Consider the following 20,793-nt stretch of genomic DNA (forward strand, 5'->3'; position numbering starts at 1 on the left):
TGGCCAAGAAGGTACATGCCAGGGCTATCCCGCAGGGGAAGGGACACAGGGGACACGGGCCGAGGAAAGCTTAGGCCTGACTCACACTTTGAATTTTGAAAGGTGACAGATGAGACAGGGGGGTGGTGGAGGGGGGACCTTTACTCAGGGAGAGTCAAGTCTATCCCTTATGCCTTCAGCTGGAAAAAAACCTGAAAAATCCCTATTTAAAGACACGTCTGTGCCTGCCAGAGTCTATCGGCAGAGGGCAGTGACACTCGCACACACACGCGTGCACACACACACACATCCCCGACACATCACTGCCAGCCTTTAATCCATCCTGCTTTTGCTGCTGTCACAGCAAGGACACCTTCCGCAACCCCTGTCCTAACCAAAGGCATTCGGTTTATTACTTGAAAGGCATACTGCAAGGGATACTGCAGGCCTGACATCTGGCTGCCTTTTTTTTTTTTTTTTTTTTCCCCAAAGCCCACGTGATATTTTTCTATGTGCTTCAAAGCTGGGGTTTGTTTGTTTTTTCAAAACCAAGAGCTCCAATTCCAGCATCTGCGAGAAACCTTACAGGAAATAACCCGTGTGCACAGAAGTAGTTGAGTGCACATGCAATAGCAATATTTATCTTTCCCTTCCGTATAACGGCCCAGACGGCACGCAAGGCTATTGCTCTTGTCACTCACGGCATCCATCCCAGCAGAAAAGGAGACAGGGAAGTTTAGGGTGGAGCTGCAGGATCAAAAGACTTAGAATCACAGAATGGTTTGGGTCGGAAGGGACCCTAAAGATCACCTAGTTCCAACCCCCCTGCCATGGGCAGGGACACCTTCCACCAGACCAGGTTGCTCAAAGCCCCGTCCAACCTGGCCTTGAACACCTCCAGGGATGGGGCATCCACAGCTTCCCTGGGCAACCTGTTCCAGTGCCTCACCACCCTCACAGTGAAGAATTTTTTCCTAGTATCTAATCTAAATCTGTCCTCTTTCAGTTTAAAGCCATTACCCCTTGTCCTATCAGTACATGCCCTTGTAAAAAGTCCCTTCACTGAGGCTGAGTGGGGAAGAGGAATGCGAGAGGTGGACGTAAGGCAGGTCAGAATGGGCAGTTTTATTTGGCAATGGGGAGCAAGGTTTTGGAAGAGGGCAGCCAGGAAGGTTGTGTGGGGAGAGGCAGGGGACGATCAGCCGTGGAAATTTTGTGCGAGGTGGGATCGAGCAGAGGAAATGCGAGGTAGTGCTGAGTACCACACTAGGGGCCAGCAGCTCCAGGGTGAAAGTCCACAGAGGTCCCACTCAAAACAACACAGAGCTGGTCTGTCAGGTTTTACGCACATCGATATACACAAGTCTGCTTTCTCTCAGCATATTGTCCTGGGACAGCATTCAATCCCAAAAGGGGGGAAAGCTGGCTTGGGGTGGAGCCCACGTGAGGGAAGGATGCCCATCACAGCTAACTCATACCCAGTGAGACCAAGACAGCAGAAGACAGAATTTCCAGGCTGAACTTCTGGCAGAAGTGTTAAGATTTAAGCCACATTTAGGAGGTTTTAAAATGCCAAACATTCAAAAACTTCTGCCCATTTAATGACAAGTGTTGAACAGCCTCCTAAAGGAACTAGAGAACTTCTAAAATGTGATAGACAAAAGCTCTGAAAAGGTCCCTGTGGAGGAGTCCTGTGGGCTGGGAGCATTGGGCACGAGATAGATCTGGTAACACAACTGGCCTTTTAGCCAGCAGCCTTCTAAACAAAGCTCCCCCTCTCATTTCAATGGTGGAGATTCTCATCTCCTGTTGACTCCGTGGATGGATAAAAAAGTGAAATAGCTCCTTTCACACTGGACTCAGTTACCCACCTCACACTGAATTATTTCAGTTAACTTCTATATGCTTTTGGACATTCCATGTTGCATTGAGTCAAACTCACATGAAGAAGAAATTATCTTGGTGGATTTGGCTACGTTTGTTCTGACATGCTGTTTAAAGGGAAGAAGCACTTCAGCCAGGATCCCTGTTAAACAGGATTGAGGAAACCCAAATACAAGAATTCAGACCCTCAAGATAGCAGGTGAGAACTAAAGTAGATGTGTCCAGTGTGGAAGAAATGGACCCTCTTCTGACCAAGACATTCAGTAACAGCCTCTGCATGTTCTGAAAATACAAAAAGAGGAAAATAACTGCACTCTCAGTTATTGTTTACTGATTACTCTGACACAAAATCTTCCCCAGCTGTTCATCTCAAACATGCACAAGGAGAACTTGCAGGAGGAGAGAAGATGCAGGAAATAGGGTGAGCTGGGGATGAAACAAGGAGCCAGTTTTGGTGTTCCGAGCGCTGCGCTCTTACAGGGAACATGGCTGTACAGGCACCCCAGAACGACCTTCACTCACAAGTCACTGTCTTGAGCAAGTAGTAACACGAGCTCTTACAAAGTTGATTTATCTTGCTGAGGGCGGTTCCTTGCTTTGCCCGCTGGCTAGCCAGGAATTCTTGGTGGCTTGTGACAAAATTATATGTCCTGCTCCTTTTGGTTTCCTCGGGCTTCACCCAAAGCCACTTCTAATCAGAAAAAAGGCTGCAAGTTCATATACTACACTTGAGATTAGAGTTTGTTTTACTGCCTGGCATTGAAGACAAACAATTTCTGCTCTGGCTGTAAACCACAGACTCATTCTTTAGCAGCAAAATTCACATTCAAACTTCCATTTGGGCTCAGGCTTAGACCTAGTTCCCAAGCAGAAAAGTTTAAACCTTCACCTTGCCACAGACCAGGCAATCATCAGATACCTGACTTTGAGCACAGCATAATGCTTTCAGGATAGATTAATGCTGGGATAAAGACAGCAATATAAGCAGAAAGGCCACCAAAGAACTCGGTGTCCTACTGCCTGGCCTGTGCTTCAATTCAATGCAAACCTTTCCTAAGGGACTGAGAGCACTTCCTCTGTTTTCCGCATATCCTTTCCTCCAATGGACAATACCGGGCACAGCAGGAAAAGGAAGCGCATATGGTTTGCACTCAATGACGGATCACTAGAGGGAAAGGAGAGGCTGTGGGATATTCAAGGACCCTTTCACAGCGGGAGTCTGCGACACAGAAGCAGAGTTGTGTAGCTTTACAATATATGACATTATGCAACCCCAGTAAGTGTCCTTTGACTGCTTAGTCTTGCATTTCAGTAGGACCTCAATAAATGCAGTTGATGGTCCACGATATTCCACAGGGAAATAAAAAAGGATAAACTACCAGCATTTGGAATTTTTGTGGAGCAGCAGTTAGTCTTAGCAAGGTGTATAATGAGATTTTCAATAAACCATCACCCAAAGGAATAAGCCTTTTTCTCGTATATGATACCAACACGAGTGTTCACACAACTCATGTGACAAAGCCGCCCGCATTTGGGCATCGTGTGCATCCCATAAAGATCAACTCAAGACAAAATGCAATTGTGCTTTTAAAAACATCAATGTTAGCTCTTTTGTTTATCTGCATTGCAGCAGTCTTGCACTTGCTAAAGTAAAACACACAGTCCATCTTCCAAGAAGATTACAATCATAAAAATCAAGTCTGGAATCATCCTTTGCCTGCCTGGGGCTGCATTTAAAAATGTTATTCCTGGCCTGCTCCACTTAAACATCTCCACCTGTATCATTTATCTAGCTGATGCGTAATCTGGCTACTGGGCTACAACAGACATACAGCCGAGTCCCACGGAAAAACACTATGAAAAAAAGAAGTTATGTGTCCGCCTCTTGGTTGCTGGATGCCATCCGTAGGCAAATCTGAAGACGATAAAGCCGTTTCAAAATGTGCATGGCTATGTTGCTGTCAGCCAGAATCCCGGTTTAGAATGGACAGTAGGAATGGGGCAGGGGGAATTACCATTTTAAGAGGCCTTTGGCGTCTCTTTTGTTTCCACACTGTATTTAAAGACAATCTGAAGTCAACTGCCAAACTGGCCTTGACTGCAGAGCGCAGCTTGGTTTGGTGAGACTGCTCAGGCAAACGTCGGTGCCAAAAGCTTTATCAGGATTTTGGCATCATGCACCCCGCAGAAGCTGATGCCATACCACACCCCTCTGCTCCATCCTTGAGGCTCTTTGCCCTCCTAAAACAACAGCAAAGGAAAGAGGGCATCGTAGCCATTCTGTCTGGTACTCCGTAAGGCTCCTCCTGGCTGAAATGAGGACAATTTTGACAGAAAAGTCAGGAAAAAGCCATGTACCACACCGGAGGCAGCAAAGAGCACGGGTAAGCGCTCTTCGAGTCAGCAGACAAGACTGCCTCTGCGCCTACTGTGAAGGAGAGAACGAAGCTGCTCAAATGTGACTGAGGAATTCAGTCAGGATATGGTCCCGGGGCACCTCTCTCTGCTGGCCCTGGCCAGGCCTTGCCCTGAGGGAAGGACAAGAGCCCCAGGCCCAACTGAGTCACCACAGCTCCTCTGCAGGGTCAGCCTGGAGTAGGGCAAGGCACAGCTCAGCCCTGAAGGGGGTGTGAGGGGGTGTCAGTGCCTCAGCCCTGGCCCCCACAGGCGGTGGGGACCCCCCCCTTCCCCATCGCCTCAGGGCAGCCCCATCCCGGCCACCGAGAGACGGCCGCACACAAAAGGCGGTTGTTCCCGCCCCTCTCCTATTTAACCGTCCTTTCGACCAATCAGCGCCCAGGGGAGGGATTAAAGGGGGCTAAAAAGCGGGCGATTGACAATCCCCCTCGATCCCGCTTCTCTGCGCGAGGAAAAGGGGGGGGAGGAGGAGGAGGAGGGAAGCGCGCCGGCAGCCAATCGCCAGGAGCGAGTAGACGGCTCGGCCAATCGCCAGAGCGGTGGGTGGGGCCCGCCTCGGGGTCAGGCCGGGAGTGAAGGCGCTCCATCGCTCCTTCCTCTCGCTCGCGCTCTCTCTCCCTCCCGCTCCGCTCCCGGCTGGGACTTCTCACTGCGGGATCCCTCCGCCGCGGACCGGCGGTGTGCGTGCGCGCGCGCGCGAGCCTTCCTCCCCGTCCCCCTCCGCCCGCTCGCAGCCTTCTGGCGAGGGATTATTTCCCGCCGTTGTGGCGGCGGCGGCGGGGCGGCTCCGGCGGGGCCCAGCGCGGCGGGACGGGTTCTTGCGCCGAGGATGGAGGCGACGGGCGGGCGGCTGAGAGAAGGAGCCGCCGCCCCGTGAGGGAGGACGCGGGAGCGTAGAGGCCTGCTCGGGGCCGCCGGGCCCTGCTCGGGCGGGGACCCCGCGGCCAGGCCGCGCCTCAGCGGCGTTCGGGCCTGCTCCCCCGGCGGCCGCCCGAGGCGGGGGGGGGGGCCCGGCCCGGCCCTGCCCGCCGCCGGGGGCTGCCCCCCGCGCTCCTCGCCGCCGGGCCCCCTCGCCCCCCGGGGGGCGGGTTTGCCGGGGGGGCGGGAGCGCGGAGGGGGCCGGTTGGGGGCCGTCGGGGCGCCGGCCTTGCGGGCCCCCCTCGGGGCGCTGCCGCCCGCCCTCGGCGCCGCTGCCCCCGCCAGGGCGTGCTCCCTCCGGGCCGGGGGTAGGCGAAGCACCATGGTGGAGAAGCGGTGCCCGCGGCTGCAGCGGGACGGTGTGTACCGCTGGTTCTCCGAGCTGCCCTCCCCGCAGCGCGTGGAGTTCCTGTGCGGCCTCCTGGACCTCTGCATCCCGCTGGAGCTGCGCTTCCTGGGCGCCTGCCTGGAGGACCTGGCCCGCAAGGACTACCACTCCCTGCGCGACTCCGAAATCAAGGCCAACAACCCCGCCGACCTGGGGAGCCTCACCAACCTGACGGACGAGGTGGTGCGCAGCAAACTTTTGGTCTCTCTCGCCCTGCTCGGGTCGGCCCACCGAGAGGCGGCCGGGGTCCTCTTCCGTACCCTCACCCACATCGATTCGGTCATCAACAACTATGGGCTACAACTCAACGAGGGCCGCACGGGGGATGAGTTCCTGTTGCTCTTCACCATGGCATCCAACCACCCTGCTTTCAGCTTCCACCAGAAACAGGTGCTGAGGCAAGAGCTCACCCAGATCCAGAATATCATGGCCAGCACCAGCAAGAATCCCAGCACCTCTACCCTCAACACCATGGCAACCTATCCTGGCTGCCATAAGGTGGGTACCCGGCTTTTGCACGCTCTAATGGCACTGCTGCAGTTGGGTGCTGGGTTGCGTCTTCGACAACGATTTTAAACCTTTCTTTTAGTGATGAATGGCAGCCTAAGAGGCTAGCAGGGATCACTTGCTTGGTTGATGATGGGCATGGTCAACTGAGGGCGAAAAGGGGGGATGCGTGGAGTTTTTATGGGCGCACAGCATATTTAAATGAGAAGGGGTTCACAAGCCGATCAACAGGCAGCACTATAAACCTTAACTGATTGCTTCTGGCTGCACATCTGCTGAGGGGACAGTCCTGCCAGTTGCATGGAAAAACAGTGATTTAGTAGGGGAAACAAACACGTAGTATCTCTAGATTTGGGAACAAGCATCTGTTTAAAAGTTTCCCTGGGAGAAGTTGGAAAGGAGGATCGGCTTTGGGAGTAGCTGTCCAGTGGCAAAGGCATCTTGGCGAGTCTGGGTTTAGACGGATGTGATGGCAAACATTCCGAGTTTCTGGTACGAAACTTAAATGTTGTGGTTGCCTGTCACCCTGAATCTCTCGGGTATTGATCCTGGTGTCAGTGGTTCGCCGTCACTAACTCCCTGTTCGTTCATTCAATTGCCAGCAATTAAGCTAGACAGTAACATTTTAAGAGGTGCTGTCGGTAATTAGATATGTTACTGACTGCTTAAGTGCTTTTAGCCTGCTACAAGTTAGGGAGTCAAACTGTCTTCTTGACTGAATTTAACCTCCTTTAAAGTTCAAACTAAGTACCAGCTAAGTGGGTGCATGTGATCAGTTACCACGCTGTAGCTTTTGAGGATGTACGGACTCAGTCAGCAAATACCTGTGTTACTCTTCAGTTGGGAAAGACACTGTATACCTAAAGGCTATGAAAATCCCTATATTGGAGTAGTATCCTAAACAAAGCTGTTTCTGAGGGCTCAGGATAGATTCCGTTAAGCTGAGCATTGAATTTCAGACTAAGACAGAAATGTATGCTTGGTCTTCCCCTGAATTCAGATTTCCTTCCAATTTTGTGTTTCTTTGAATACAGCTGCCTTAATTGTAAAATTTAGATGAGTATTATTAAACTTCATATTTCTCTTAATCTTCCCTTCCTATGTCTTTAAACAGTGCTTGTTCCCCTGTTTTAAGGGGAAAGAACAAGGTATGGGAATGCCTCTTTATTGGGTTTAAACCTCTATGTGCATAAAATATAGATGGAAAGAGTATTTCACACACTAGAAGGGTGTAATTAAAACCAGAAAAAGCTTCCTTTCAGATACTGAACTACTTGCAACTTCACTTATTCAAAAGGATGCATGGACATCTTTGAAAGGAAAGACTGTAAATCATATACAAGTTTTCTGCAAATAACACGAGCAAAAAAAAAATAAAATTACACAGGCAGGAACATTTTTTAGAGTATGCATTCAAAGCTTCACAAATAGCGTGCGACTTATGTAGCTGAAAAACTCCAGCACTATTTATGTCAATCTAAGATGGACGAAGAATCCATCCTACCATTTTTTGTGCCAGTAGTAAGGCATACAGAACAGTCAACGGATGATTGTTTTTTTTTCTTTTGAACTCATTGAAGGGTTTGTCTCTTTAAAAATACATTTTTTTTTAAGAAACTGGTGTTGAAGAATACTGGTCGCTAAGTACAGAATAGTTGAGAGGGAACAAAAAAGGTGACTGCTCTCACAGTCTCTTGAATATGTGTTTTGTTTGAACAGATGCAGATTTCCTTTTTCAAGACTGTTAAATTTTTTCGATGTTGATAGCTGGGTAATTTTGCTACTTTTAGAGTAAGCAGTTGGCTTAAAACAGGAGTTGGATGAAGCAAGTGGAAAAAACAATGTCTTTCTCCATTCAGCCCTGTTTAAATATGCACAAATAAATTCCAACACTGTCGACTTAGATCTTGTGATGTTACCAAGTTGTGTTGTGACAATACTTGTGTTGTAACATCACCTAGAAAAAAAACAATGCAGATGTCAAGAGAAAGTGAGCTGCACTGGGCAACTGCCTGCCAAGAGCCCTGCACTCTTCGTCCTCTTCAGAATTGGAGGAGAAGTTCTTCCCCAGTGCCAGCACTTTCTCATCACTCTTGTTGCTTTACTACAGCTTGAGCTACACTAAGCTGGTACTTGAAATCAGTGCTGTGTGTTAAATTGTATGAATGCTGCTCCCAAATTCTCAAGCGCAAACCTCTTTGACCTCATCCTTAGAAAATGAGCTGGAGAAGTGGTCACCATTTGAGGTCCTGAGAAACTTTTGGAAGCTGGAATGGAGTGGATGTGTAATGGCATGCAAATAGGGAGCTCTTTGTGAACAGCGTTAGTTATCTTTCAGCGTTTCCCTTGTGCTGAGTGTGGGAATAGAGACTGATGCTTGTGTGGCTACCTGTTCTTCTGTATAACTAGAAGTCTGTTACAATTTCTGATGATTTATGTTTAACTTGTTTATTCTGGGAGATGCAACAAAAAAGTTGAACTGTGCCTTTGTTCTCTTTGCAGAAACAAATGGAAATGTGCTGCTTCTGCTTAGTCAGTCCTATTAAAATATGACCCAACTTGATATTAGCTACAACCTTTTTCCAGAGGATTGGAGCTTGCAATCCTCTTTCCACCTCCTATCTCCTTCACATCTTACAGCGAAATCTCTCAAAAATAAATTATGTATAATAGTGAACAGACTGAACAGTTGATACAAAATTATTGTAAACATTTCATGATTCTTCAAGTTCCTTTGGGGTAGGTGAACACATTTAAAGTTGATTAGTGATGCAAGCCACTGCTTTTTGCTGTTGTCTTTCACTGTCTGCTGCAATTGCTGATTACAGGGAGGCTCAAAACAGCTGCCCATGTACTTTTGCTTTAATTTGTGCTTTTTGAGATTATTCTTGGATTATATGAATCTTAACTTTACAGTAAAAGGTGGCCGTGGCTGCCTTTAAGTAGGTCAGTAATTATTAGATTCATGATTTCTACTTGATAGTACAAAATGAACTTGCCCTAAGTAGGGAGAATGCTGCCCTCTCTACAGCAGACTATTGCTTTAGTCTCTGTAAAGATGATCACTTCTGCCCCTTGTCCTGTATTTTCTTCTGGTTTTGAATGGTGCCAATGCTTGCAGGACTTCAGTTGTGGATTCTTCAAACTTTTTGCTTGTAGGAATAAAATCTAAGGTCGTTGTATAGTTTTTAAAAATTGAAGCTGTGCAAATTGTCTTCAAGTGAAGCACAGGCATATATCTAAAGAATCAGGTCTTTAAAAATTTTTGTTCCTGGGATTAACTGTAATGGGTTTATTAACTGGAAATGATGCAACTGAGTTTTCAGGCTGGTTTTGCACCTTAAGGTGCCTCTTCAGCTGTCTTTTATACCTTTGCCACAAAGGAGCTACAATGGTTTTCTGGCCAGCACTCAGAGCCTAGCTAGCATCTGAAGGCTCATTTCTGTGCTGACGTATAGTGCTTAGAGCTGCAAACCGCTGCTCTCTTTGTAGAGGAGGGGGAGCTGGAAGCGTCAGGGCACATGAAAACCAGTAGCCAAATGTCTCCTGCTGTGCATGTACACATCCAGGTGCTTTGATAGGCAAATTGCCACTACTGAATTTGTGACCCACAGAGAGGGGAGAAATGTCTCAAAATTGTCTCTCAACATCTTGAACCACCCATTCAGACTTCCGTTCTGTACAACTTTTGACAACGAACATCTCTCTTCGCTGTGGGTGAAAACTTAATGTTTTTATTCATTCTTGGTTGCTTTGAGGCTGTAGTGATGCTGTCTCTACAGAATGCCTTAGGGTTATGTTTTGTAGATAATGACATACCAGGACCTACTTGGATACTGGCACTCATCTAGACATAATAATATGAATCTCTGCATGGGCTGACTTCTTTTCTCAAGAAGTCTACGTGTGTTAGTAGCACTGAGGATGTAACTTCCAGAACTAGAGGAGAAGTTATTCATGAATCTGTCACCTTGTATTTCTTGGAGTTGTTTCATCTACTCACTGAGATCCTTCTGTAAAAACAGGGAAATAAGATAATGCTTTGGCTACTTAGCGCCTGCTCTGCTAGCTGACTGACAAGAGCTCTTTGCTGCAGTTAGTGTGATGATCTGGTTGTAGCTTCAGCTGCAGAACCAGGGTCATAAATAGTAGGTCTGACTACAGTTTGTTTGCAGCTGAAAGGAAGTAAGAGTCAGTGACACTGTAGTTATGTGGCTGTTTCAGGTTGATATCTTGTGAATGGGAAAAAGGGCTCTTGCCTAGTCAGCTTCCAAATACTGCACCAATGGCTATTTCAAGTTTATAGCATAAGATGCTATTTTTCACCCGTGCTAATTCCATAGGCTCATCTAAAACTTAGAAATAACTGAAGACTGTGTATTGGGAGCTGTGTAGAGCTGATGTTCTGAGGAGTCCATTTCAAATACCTTCACCTTTCTGCACTGTTTGCTACAGGTGATTGAAGTTACATACTCCACCTTCAGAAATATTCAGAGATTTTTATTTCATCTGTGGAATGATGAGTTGGAAAAAGCTATTACTTGTTGGGTTGAAACTGGGTCCTTGAGTCCACAGAGTAAGTAAGCAATCTAGCTATTAAGTGATCTATGTCAGCTGCCATTATGGCTTATATGCTAGCTTTGTAGGGATAGAATAAATCATGAAAAACCTAATTTTTAGCCTCCTAAGCCACTGAAGGTATTTCATAGCTTTAGTATATTACCATGTTAATAGCAGTTGCTAGCTAGGATTAGAATTGTTTACTCACTGATATCAGTAGTTGCTATCTCAGGAATGATCTCATTTTTCAAAAACACATGAAAGTAGCCTTGGGAGTTCTAGGGGCAGGTCTTGCAGCTTCCAGCTGGTGACATGTGCCAATCTTTGCATGTCCTTTTAGTATTCTGGGTACTTGAGGCAACACGGATTACACGTGCCTCTTGATGTTCCAGTTAAGAAATGTGAGGCTTCCACTTCTGGCTCATTTCTTACAGATATTCTTGTCTGAAAGTTTTTGTGACTATGATAAAATGGTTCAGTCTCAAACCTGCAGCATTTTTGGAAATTAGCTTAACATACAAAGGAATCATTGGAAGACAATGGTCTCAAGTAGTAACAGTATTAATTACCACCAAATTCACTTTGCCTAATCATATGTTACGTGATGAACTTAAGAACCTGAATTAGTTTGCTTGGGAAATCGACTGTACATCCAAATATCAGGGACAGAGCAGCCAAAAAAAATTTGTGTTGAGCTAATAATGAAGTTGTTTTTTCTGTGAACTGTTTTCGCATTTTCTGTGCAGGCTGAATGAAGTTTTTGTTTTAAGAGTGCATTCTACTTCACTTTTAAAATTTACTTTTTTTTTTTCCTACTAATTACCTTGTAACTGTTAGTTTTAAGTTAAGAAACATTGAAGAAGGCGTCATCTCTTCTGGAATAAAAATGCCTATTGTAAGGTGTTGGACATTTTGAACTGTACCAGACTTCAAACTGTTCTAATTGAATCAATGTACAAGCTGTATGCAGATCCTACTTGGAAAAGCAGAGCCAGCAGTAGTTAACCACACCTAACAAGCATTCCAGTGTCTAACTTCAAAGGTACTGAACGGCATCCTTGTTTGGAAGTATTTAACCATTTGGTTTAGCTTTTTTTTTAAATGTTTGAATTGCTAAAATTGAGATCCTGTCATCTTTTAGCTGGATACTAGATACAGCACTGCCTCTTTCCAGCAGGGTAGAGCTCTTATTCTTCTATGGACTCCTCAGTGCTGCAGTACCTGTGATACTTTTAAGTGTGCTCTGGTAAAGGGACATGTATAGTCATCTTCTATATTCAAATACTGCAGTGTCAATTTTACTACTTGCTCTTGACTCCTTTTTCTCCTAAAAAAAGGCAAATATAGGAATGTTATTCCCAAGGATATAGATAAGAATTTCTGTGAATACACAGAATCTTAGTATAGAAATGCTAGATCTAATTTGTCTGTAGAAATGAGAACCATTGTCAGGCTTAAACTAGAATTTGACTTTACTCTTCGGCAAAAGAATCGAAGCAAGTTGAATTGAAATTGTTCCCTATTTAGTCTTGAAATGGGTGTTAACTGTAGCAAAGAGATGTTGATGTGGTCCAGATCTGTATTTCTTTGTATCAGTTTTGTAATGAGCAAACATCTAAATTCCTTGCTCTTGCTTTATGCTAAAATAGAATTTTTCCATTGGTCCCATTGGTATGATTATCCAATAATAAGTATTGGAAGGGATAAACTTTTTAACAGGTGTTCTGGCCAGTATAGAGTTGCAGGATTTTTGTAAATAGCTGAAGTAGTCCAGAAATAATAAGATCAGTAACTTAAGAGTGAGATTTTTGCTTTTAAAGATGTGCCAAGTCATGATGATAAATAGTGAAAGCAAACATTTTTCATGCATATTATGAGTTCTTTTCCAGTGTCGTCTTTTTTTCACCATAAGTAGTTTTATTACACTCAAGTCGTTACTTAAGTGGATATTGAGGAGGGGAGGAGGGAGAAATACAATTCAGTGAATTTGTGACTTGTCGGATAACTTCTGCAAACTTTGTTATTATGTGAATTGTTGCAATAGAGACTGGAGTGGCAACGAACCATTCTACCAGGGAAAGGCTTATGGTATCATTGCTTGGATTATACTTCAGCAGATTTTAGAATTGTTTCTTTGACTGTCCGTTTACCTTCCACATGTATGTACTGGCCCCGTGGGGGCAGTTTCCAACCCATATGCTGGCAACGTAAGTATGGTGGCTCTAAAGTCAACATAATATTAACATTTTAAAGGCAGATGTCATTAAAGGCTTCTATAGCAGATAGGACCATGCTACACTTTGTATTCTCTTGGGAAGTGTAAGGTAATCTTCCGTTCTGGTGGCATGCAGGTGAAGAAACAGGCATATACTTGTACATCAGTTCTGGGATATAGAGCAGTAGTATCTCTTTCAAGGTCTGGTTATAAGCAGTTACCTGTTTTGATTTCGAGGTGTTTTTAATGATTGGTTTGTAAAATTCAGATTTGATTTCTTTAGTTTGAAGGAAAAATGTCTTTCTTGTCATCTGTCTCTTGAAATATACCTGGTGCACCAGAAGTCTAGAATGAAAGTGCCTTGAATTAGTGCAGTATGAGTGAACTCGTTGCACTTGCAGCTTGTCCAGTAAGCTATAGTAAGTCATGGAAGATGAGGTAGATGAAACAGGCTGTTGTTTTGTAGCTTATTTGTATTAATACTTGGGTTTTTTCCCTGTTGCCTTTTATAGAGAGTTTTTCCCTTTAGAGTTCAAACTTGAACTCGGTGTACCTTTTCAGCAGGAAATCCCATGTATTCTGCCTGTTTGGCAAGCTTATATGGTTAACTGTTGGAGACTGTTTAGTGGTGGCAGAAAACATTGCATTAGCTAATACTAAAGAATTCTGAAACTTCTTTGCAGAGCGCAGCTTCACTTGTTTGGTTTGCAGGGTGAGCACACATCTTTGCAAAAACTAGAGTTGCCAGGTGTTTTCAAATGCTTCTTTTAACTGTCTTGAATGGCAAACATGCAGCGCAATGTAATTAAAGTCCAGTTACCCTGTGCTAGATTTATGTTCCTAGTATTAACAAAGTATTCACAATTCTTTAAGTAAAGGATTTTTAGTGGAAATTACTTAGTCTATAAAATACAACCCAGACTACTTTGGTCAATCTGCTCTACTGAATTTATAATGGAGCCTTGTAGCAGGAGTGTGATTGTCCCTGTCCCATAGCATTTAAGTACTACATGCCTCATTTCATTCCAGTAATAGTCTCACAGGACAAAAGTATCTGATCTATTGTCCCATTTCACTGTGAATTGCCTCTTTACCCTTTGTGTTCAAAGATGGATACCTTTTTACCGAATTCCTATGAGAATAGGCGTGGGACCTGTTGTAGCTGTTGAGAAACGTGAACACACCTGACTTGATTGCACCTGGTGCTTACATCTTTTTTTTGGTAGACCTTGGGTCTTGGAACTGCATGAATTTCTAGTACAAACCAAACTCTTCCACTTGTATTCATGTCCCAGTCCAACAAAGCAACTAAATGTGTAAATTTAAGTGTTGGGCGGTGTTGAGGACTTTACTAGGTATGCGAAAAGTTGGGTGTGTCTGTGAGTGTTCCTTAAACATCCTTGTGGAAGACCTCAGATCTTCAAAAGGAGTAGTTTTTAATTTTGTTCTCCTAGTGGGAGAACAGTCAGGTATTCACATAGATGAGAAAATGCAGAACTGGTGCCTGAGGCTATGGTTTCACAAGCAGCTGGACAGACTAATGACTTTTTGCTACTAAGAAGATGTTTGCTTAGTCTTGCTCCTCCTCCTCCTGGTTTTGTAGTCTCAGTGGACTTTGAGTTTCAGGTCCTTGCATTGGTTGCTCTTGTTTCTGGCTCAGACTTGGCCTACTGAACAGTCTCATGTATCAGTAGACTGACATCTGAGTGTTAGCAATGCATTTTTTTTCAAATTATTTGGGAACCTGAGTTATGTCCCTGTGTTGGGAAATAGCACCTTATCTGCCTAAGCACGCAAGGGCTGTATCCTTGCCATCAAGCTTCTGCTGGAGCATTTTTGCAAACAGGATTGCACTGCATTAAAGACCTTGGTGTTAACCTCAAAATAAGCTGCTGTTAATACTCACTAATATGAAACTGGCAGGAGTGAATAGAGTTGACTGGGTTTCCCCCCCTGCCCCCAGACTTCAGTACTCCAATTCCCAAGTGCAGTCTTACGTGTTATCTGCATCAGCCTCAAGCGTGGAGGCCAGTTTACGATTATGAAAAACCTTTTTTAATGGAGACTTCCAAAGCAAGTATTGGCAGCAGCATTTAGCTGTGGGACTTTACCAGTATATCATTGGCCACTTTTGAAAACTGAACATCATATGAAAAAGTTTTCCTGTGTGATCAGTGGTGGAATGTGTTCAGATGGCTTTTAGCTGCAGCCCTAGTATCTCACTTAACTGACTCATTGCTTTTATATTTTGTTCACTTTTCCTGTGTAATGCATGACCTAAATTTCATACCTAACTAGGTATAGAAATCAGTATACTATTCCCTCAGATCCTGTATCATTGTTTCCTTAAATTATAAGTCATGTTACACTTTAGGTAGAAAGCTATGTTGATTTTTAGTATTGGTTCCACTTCAAACGAACTCAGCAAATATTTGGCTATTAAACCATGTATTTTCTGTGTTCTGTTTAGTTACTTTTAAAAGGAACATATAGTTGCTGTTTTGGTAAATTCTTACCACATTAAGATTGCCTTCTATCAGTCCTGTTATTCTTATGAAAGACTTTGCTGTATTAAATGTTAGGCATTGTCCCTGGGGAGAAAAGCTAACAGTTACTGAATCTGGCTTCACAAATTTACCATCTTCTATATTGACTGCCACTGTCTTGGGTAGTGGCAGAGCCACTTCAGGTAGCAGTGGCTGAAAGAGAAACATACCCTGTTGAAGTAACTGTTCCCAGTGATTTTGTTGTGTGCTTTTTTATTTTTATTTTCCTATGTGCTTTTTGGTGGATCAAGGGTTTTGGAGAGCTTTCTAGAACTTTTTTTGCTGTCCCAAGAAGATATGTGCCTGTTAGTACACCTCTGATGTGAGAAGAAAATCACTGCACTCTGCTGGAAAAAATGTTGCTGTTTGCTGGCAGGTGAAAAGAGAAAAATGTGGTGGTAATGGCTGAAATTCTAGCAATGATTTCTGATACCTTGACCCCTGAGTCAAAGCAATTGTTTCTCTTGCTGGTTAACTCCTGGGGTGGAGGGCTTCAGGGTGGCATTCTGTGATCCTTCTGTCTAGCCCTTGTTGGGAAGGATGTGCTTTTCAGTAGTTGATACCAGTTTTGATACTGTCTTTATTACTATGGAGAATGAGGCACAGAAGAACTCGGGCTGAGCCTCAGTTAGTCATTATGTAGCGAAGAATTTTCTTTGTTATTTCCAGTTATGTCTACTACTTTAACTTGAAATTCAAGAGACAAGTTAGGTGTTAATCTGGAAGATCAGAAGTTCATCTGTGAGCCAGATGCTTTGCTATAGAGGGAGTAGATGCAATATTAAAGTTGAGTAAAAATGGTTTAAGAATCTCTTCTGCACCCATTTGAGTGGTGCATCTTCTAGAGTCATTGAATAAACCTACAGGCCACTCTGATGTTAAAGCAATTTATGAATAATCTAATGAAACTGGATAGGTGCAACAGAGGGCTTCCCTTCTCCCTGGCCCTCTACAAAATGCTGTGCAAAGGGTAAGATTAGGCATGGTGAAGAATATTGCTTTAACTCTCTGGGGTTGCTGTTGTATTTGATTAGTCTTCATGGCCTGTTTCTGCTGATGTTTTCAAGTAAATTCAGTTGAAAAATCCAAAGTCTTCTGTTAATGCCTGGTGCTGTACCCTCTTAGACCTTGAATGATTCATGATTTTTTTCTGCATTTATAAAATGTCACTTCTGTGGTTTGTTATGATATATAGCCTGAACATTTCTGGTTTCTGTGATGCCAGCTTATCTGCCTTTACTGTGGACCGTTACTGCTTTAGAAAATAAGCCTTTAGCAGTTCTTGAACAGCAGATGCTTATTCTTTAATGGCACTTTGGCTTTCTTCAGAGACGTTACAGATACTAAAAGGTCCAAAGCAATTTGCTTACCACTTCTCAGAAGCGTTATCTCACTGGAATGCCTTGTTCTTTTTTCGGAATCTGGTGACTACTTATTAGAAGTTGTTTGTGCTGAGCCCAAACTAGTGATTACAGTAGTGTTCAGATATGGTGAACATTCCTCCCAGAATTTACCTGACACTGAGTTTCTACAGTTGAATTTGAACAAGTCCTTTCTGGGTATCTACTGTTAAGCTTTTGCCAGTGTTTATCCCAACCCTCCCAGGACAGTATCTTTTACAGTTCATAGCTGATGGGTTATTGTTCCTCTGTTTTGCTTGGCCTCAAATTAAAATAAAAAAGGCTGTAACTATTTTGGAAATAAAACTTTGATTTGCAGAACATTTTTCATTATTTTACTTTTCCTAAACAAATCCAAACCTTTGCAGTATTGGTATGTTTAAGTCAGTGGAAAAAATTATTTAAAATTTGGAATGAAAGCTTTAAGCAGTCAGATTTGCTGGTTATAACACCAGTCAGCTCACTAACAAAGCACTCCATTTGGAACTAATCAGAGCTTTGTGATTTTTCTAGGCCAATTTCAAACTGCTTTGCTTTGATGTGTGACTGAATCAGATAGTATATGAACTCAGTCAGTCAAGACATATGGGCTAAATTAATCTTTACCAAGTATATAAAAATTAAATCTTTATGGAAAGAATTGGAGGTTATGTATAAACAAAATGCAAATTTTAAACTGCAGACGATGCTTATTGTAAAGATAGTGGAGAGAAGGGAATACAAGATAGGAGGCAATATATTGCAACAAACTGCTTGTTTAGAGATTATGTGACTATGTTCTTACTCAGTTTCAAGTATTGTAAATGTTTATATTTGCTGATTGTTCTGACTGCTTGGAACCTGGATGTTTAGGATAACAAAGTCTTGCCTGAATCGAATTTTCTAGGTTGCTCTGTTACTTGGTTGCTCTTCTGAAATCTCCCCATTGCCAGGAGGATGGTGGTGTCATTGCTCAGTCTGCTGGAACTTCCTCTCAGCAGCAATCCACTGGAGTGAGAGTTTAATGAGCTCCAGGAGAGAGATGTGTGAGATAAGCTTTGGTAAAGACTGACTCTGGCAAGGAGACTTAGACTATTCCCCACCCTCCCCCCAAGCTTAAAGTTTAATGGCTAGTCTTTGTAATGCGAAAGCTTGATACTAAGTTTTTGTTATTGGTGGAAAGCTGTGCTGGAGCAGCATACAAGTAAACTTTATTTTTTGATGAAAAAGTAGACTTAACAGTGCTGAAAAGGAAAGCAGGTATTTGTAATCCTGCTTTCTTCTGACACTGATCTGTCTTTCTCGGTTTATTTCTTTGCACATATAAGCTTTTTTATGGATGTGAGGTATACCAAGTCTTTCACTTGTGCTACTGTCTTAAACTGTGTATAAATCTATAAATGTCAGTCTTAAAATAGAGCTTACAATAGGTAATTGTATAGAGTAGGGATGTGCTATTTTTTGACTTGCATTGTGTATTCTGATTGATGTCAATATGTAAGGTTAATGGTAGGGTGAGCAAAGTATTGTTTTAAGCGTAAATTGTCCTAACTCATGGCACTGTCTCAAGTAATCAGGGTCTGAGCGAGCCTTTTTCCTTACAGGGACCTGTAGTCTCTGGTATTAGTTACCATGAATAAAGGATAGCTTCTTTTGTTATGTCGAGATGCACATTTTCTCCTGTGACTTGTGAAAGGCTAAAATCCATGCTAAATTCTAATTACAGCTCTCCATACCAGGATTTCACGTTGATTCAAAGTGTGGCAATTGAAATTCAAGTAATGCATTAGTTAGTGTGAGTGCTTTTGTTTGTCTTAACTACCTCTTTAAAGCACACTTTCCTCTTTAAGATACTTAAACCCTTCTGTTCAGTACTGCTAACTTAATTGTTCATCCACTTCTGCTTCTCATTACCTAGAAAACAAGAGAGTAATTGCCTTGCTTATGAGGCAGATGCTGAATGTTATACTACAAGTAATAGATGTTTTTATGTGTTGCTGCAAAATTGTGAATGCTCTTGTGGACAGCAAGCTGAAGTGGGCAGTGTTCAATTCTGCTTTTTCTAATGACCGTTTCTGTAGTTTTAAGTAACAGTGAAAATATGTTTTCTTATGCTAAATGCAGTTTAGAAGGTACTTATTAGGCCATGAAGTCTGTTTTGATGATGCAGCCTTCTGCTTGGGTGTTTTTAGTGTGCAATTTTTCACTGAAATATGATCATGATAGCAGGCTTTTAAATGGCAAAGACAAGAAAATTAGTTTTTTGCTAAATTGGAATTCATTCTTTGTAATCTGTGTGAAAATACCTTGAAATGCCTTGAGTCTGCATCTGTGTAGATGGGTGATGTGACATAAAAATGATATTTTTTTCGAAGAGCCCTTTTCCCCTAGTTTTCTTGTTAAAAAGTTAAGAACTGCAGCGTGGAGAGGTTAAGGGTCTTGCAATATCTCTACAATTGACTGCTGTGTGACTATTGTTTAAAAAAGAATTATACTTTAAGTAGCTTTATAGATTAGCCAAGATAATCTAGATTTGTGAATGGCTGCTGACTAAAACAACTTCCCCGAACTGTTACTTGTGGAATATCAGTAGTAACACCCTTTGGTTTTAAAAGAAGCAAACGTCTCCTAACTGCTTTCAAAGTGGTTCTGCTCACTCTGGAGGAAGGTGTGATGTTTGTGCATTCCCTCGGTTAATTTTATTGGATTTTTTGTGGTTTTTCTTTCCAGGTCACTCCAAGATCCGAGACCCCCATCAACAGTGTCAGTAACAGTTTGGAAAATGTACTACATACATCAACACATTCCATTGAGGAGTCATTACCCAAGAGGCCTTCGGGGAAACACTCCAAAGGTGTGTCCTTTTCCGCATGCGTACTTCCAATGGGGGAGCGAAGTCTTATCTCTTGATGGCAATTAGCATTATTTTAATTGTGACTGGAGACTGGAATTTTGCTGCTTCTGGCTTGGGTTGAGCAAAGGAAGTCATAGAAGAGTTTTTGTAGGAAGTGTTAGTGTATCAGTGAAGAATGGTCAGTGAGAGACAAGTATGTTTATTCTTCTGTTGGGAAATAAGCAACAAGTTCCTTGTGAGTTGAAATATCAACTTAGCTCTCATGAAATATTATATTCTCAAAGAGTGAATATCTCTGACACTCCACCTCTCATCCTCATAGTAGCAGGTTATTTCTTGGATGAAGCGTATGGTGATGACTGTTGCTTTACTGGGGAAAAGAGGAGGCATCTAAAACAGCAGTTAGGCTTCCACTTCTACCTTTCTCTTGATTCTCGAGTGTAAGTGAGAAGCTGAGGGAAGGGGAGTGGAGGATAGAAGAGAGAGCTTGCACCTTTCTCAGCACATGTGCGCACTCTGAATGTGATTATAAAATAAGTCTTTTTTTTGTAATGTTATATTGCATGCTGACCTGGCTGAAAACTGGCCTTAGCAAATTTGACTTAAGTATGCATTCCATTTCCATACTCCAGGCTATGATTACAAGCATTAAAATGTCTAGGTTAAAGTGTGCCTAACGGTATTTTTGTTTAATGCATACAAAAAGCACTGTTAAGTGAGGGGAGTCTTTGAACTATGAGCTGCTCTTTGTATAGAACAGCTTTTGTGAACTCTCTGTGGTATTAATAAAAACAGCTCTGTATGGCAGAACTAATGCAGGGGAAATACACCATCATATTAGCAGCACGAGTATATTGCCTTCAAATGTCATTAAAAATACTGTCATGGACCATATAATTTTTTTTTATTTTTTGGAATTGGTCTTCAGAGTTCTGTTTCCTTCTCTGCCACTGGCTTGCTCCACAACCTTGCAAATATAGTTTAATACCACGTAAATGGTGATCAAGACTTTCAAAGCACATCTTCACTCAGAGGAACTGATACAGATTGGAAAGGGTTAAATGTCCCAAGGAAATGTTCTTAGCTTGCCTCCACTGGACCTCCTTTTCTGTGACATACTCAACTGTAATCCCAGTAGCTGTAAG

General features: G+C 43.1%; 1 protein-coding gene across 1 annotated transcript in view; it reads left to right on the top strand.

Moving 5' to 3' along the window:
* The first annotated feature begins 5,442 nt into the window (after positions 1-5,442).
* The window catches only part of ZCCHC14 (zinc finger CCHC-type containing 14), a 55,327-nt gene continuing 39,976 nt past the window's right edge, over positions 5,443-20,793 (top strand). Inside the window, exons 1-2 of the mRNA XM_075039880.1 lie at positions 5,443-6,085; positions 19,525-19,648. Coding sequence (XP_074895981.1) covers positions 5,522-6,085; positions 19,525-19,648 — 688 coding nt within the window. The 5' untranslated portion in view covers positions 5,443-5,521. The remainder of the gene's footprint in view (positions 6,086-19,524; positions 19,649-20,793) is intronic.

Source organism: Buteo buteo, chromosome 11, assembly GCF_964188355.1.
Source record: "Buteo buteo chromosome 11, bButBut1.hap1.1, whole genome shotgun sequence".
NCBI classification, from domain to species: domain Eukaryota; kingdom Metazoa; phylum Chordata; class Aves; order Accipitriformes; family Accipitridae; genus Buteo; species Buteo buteo.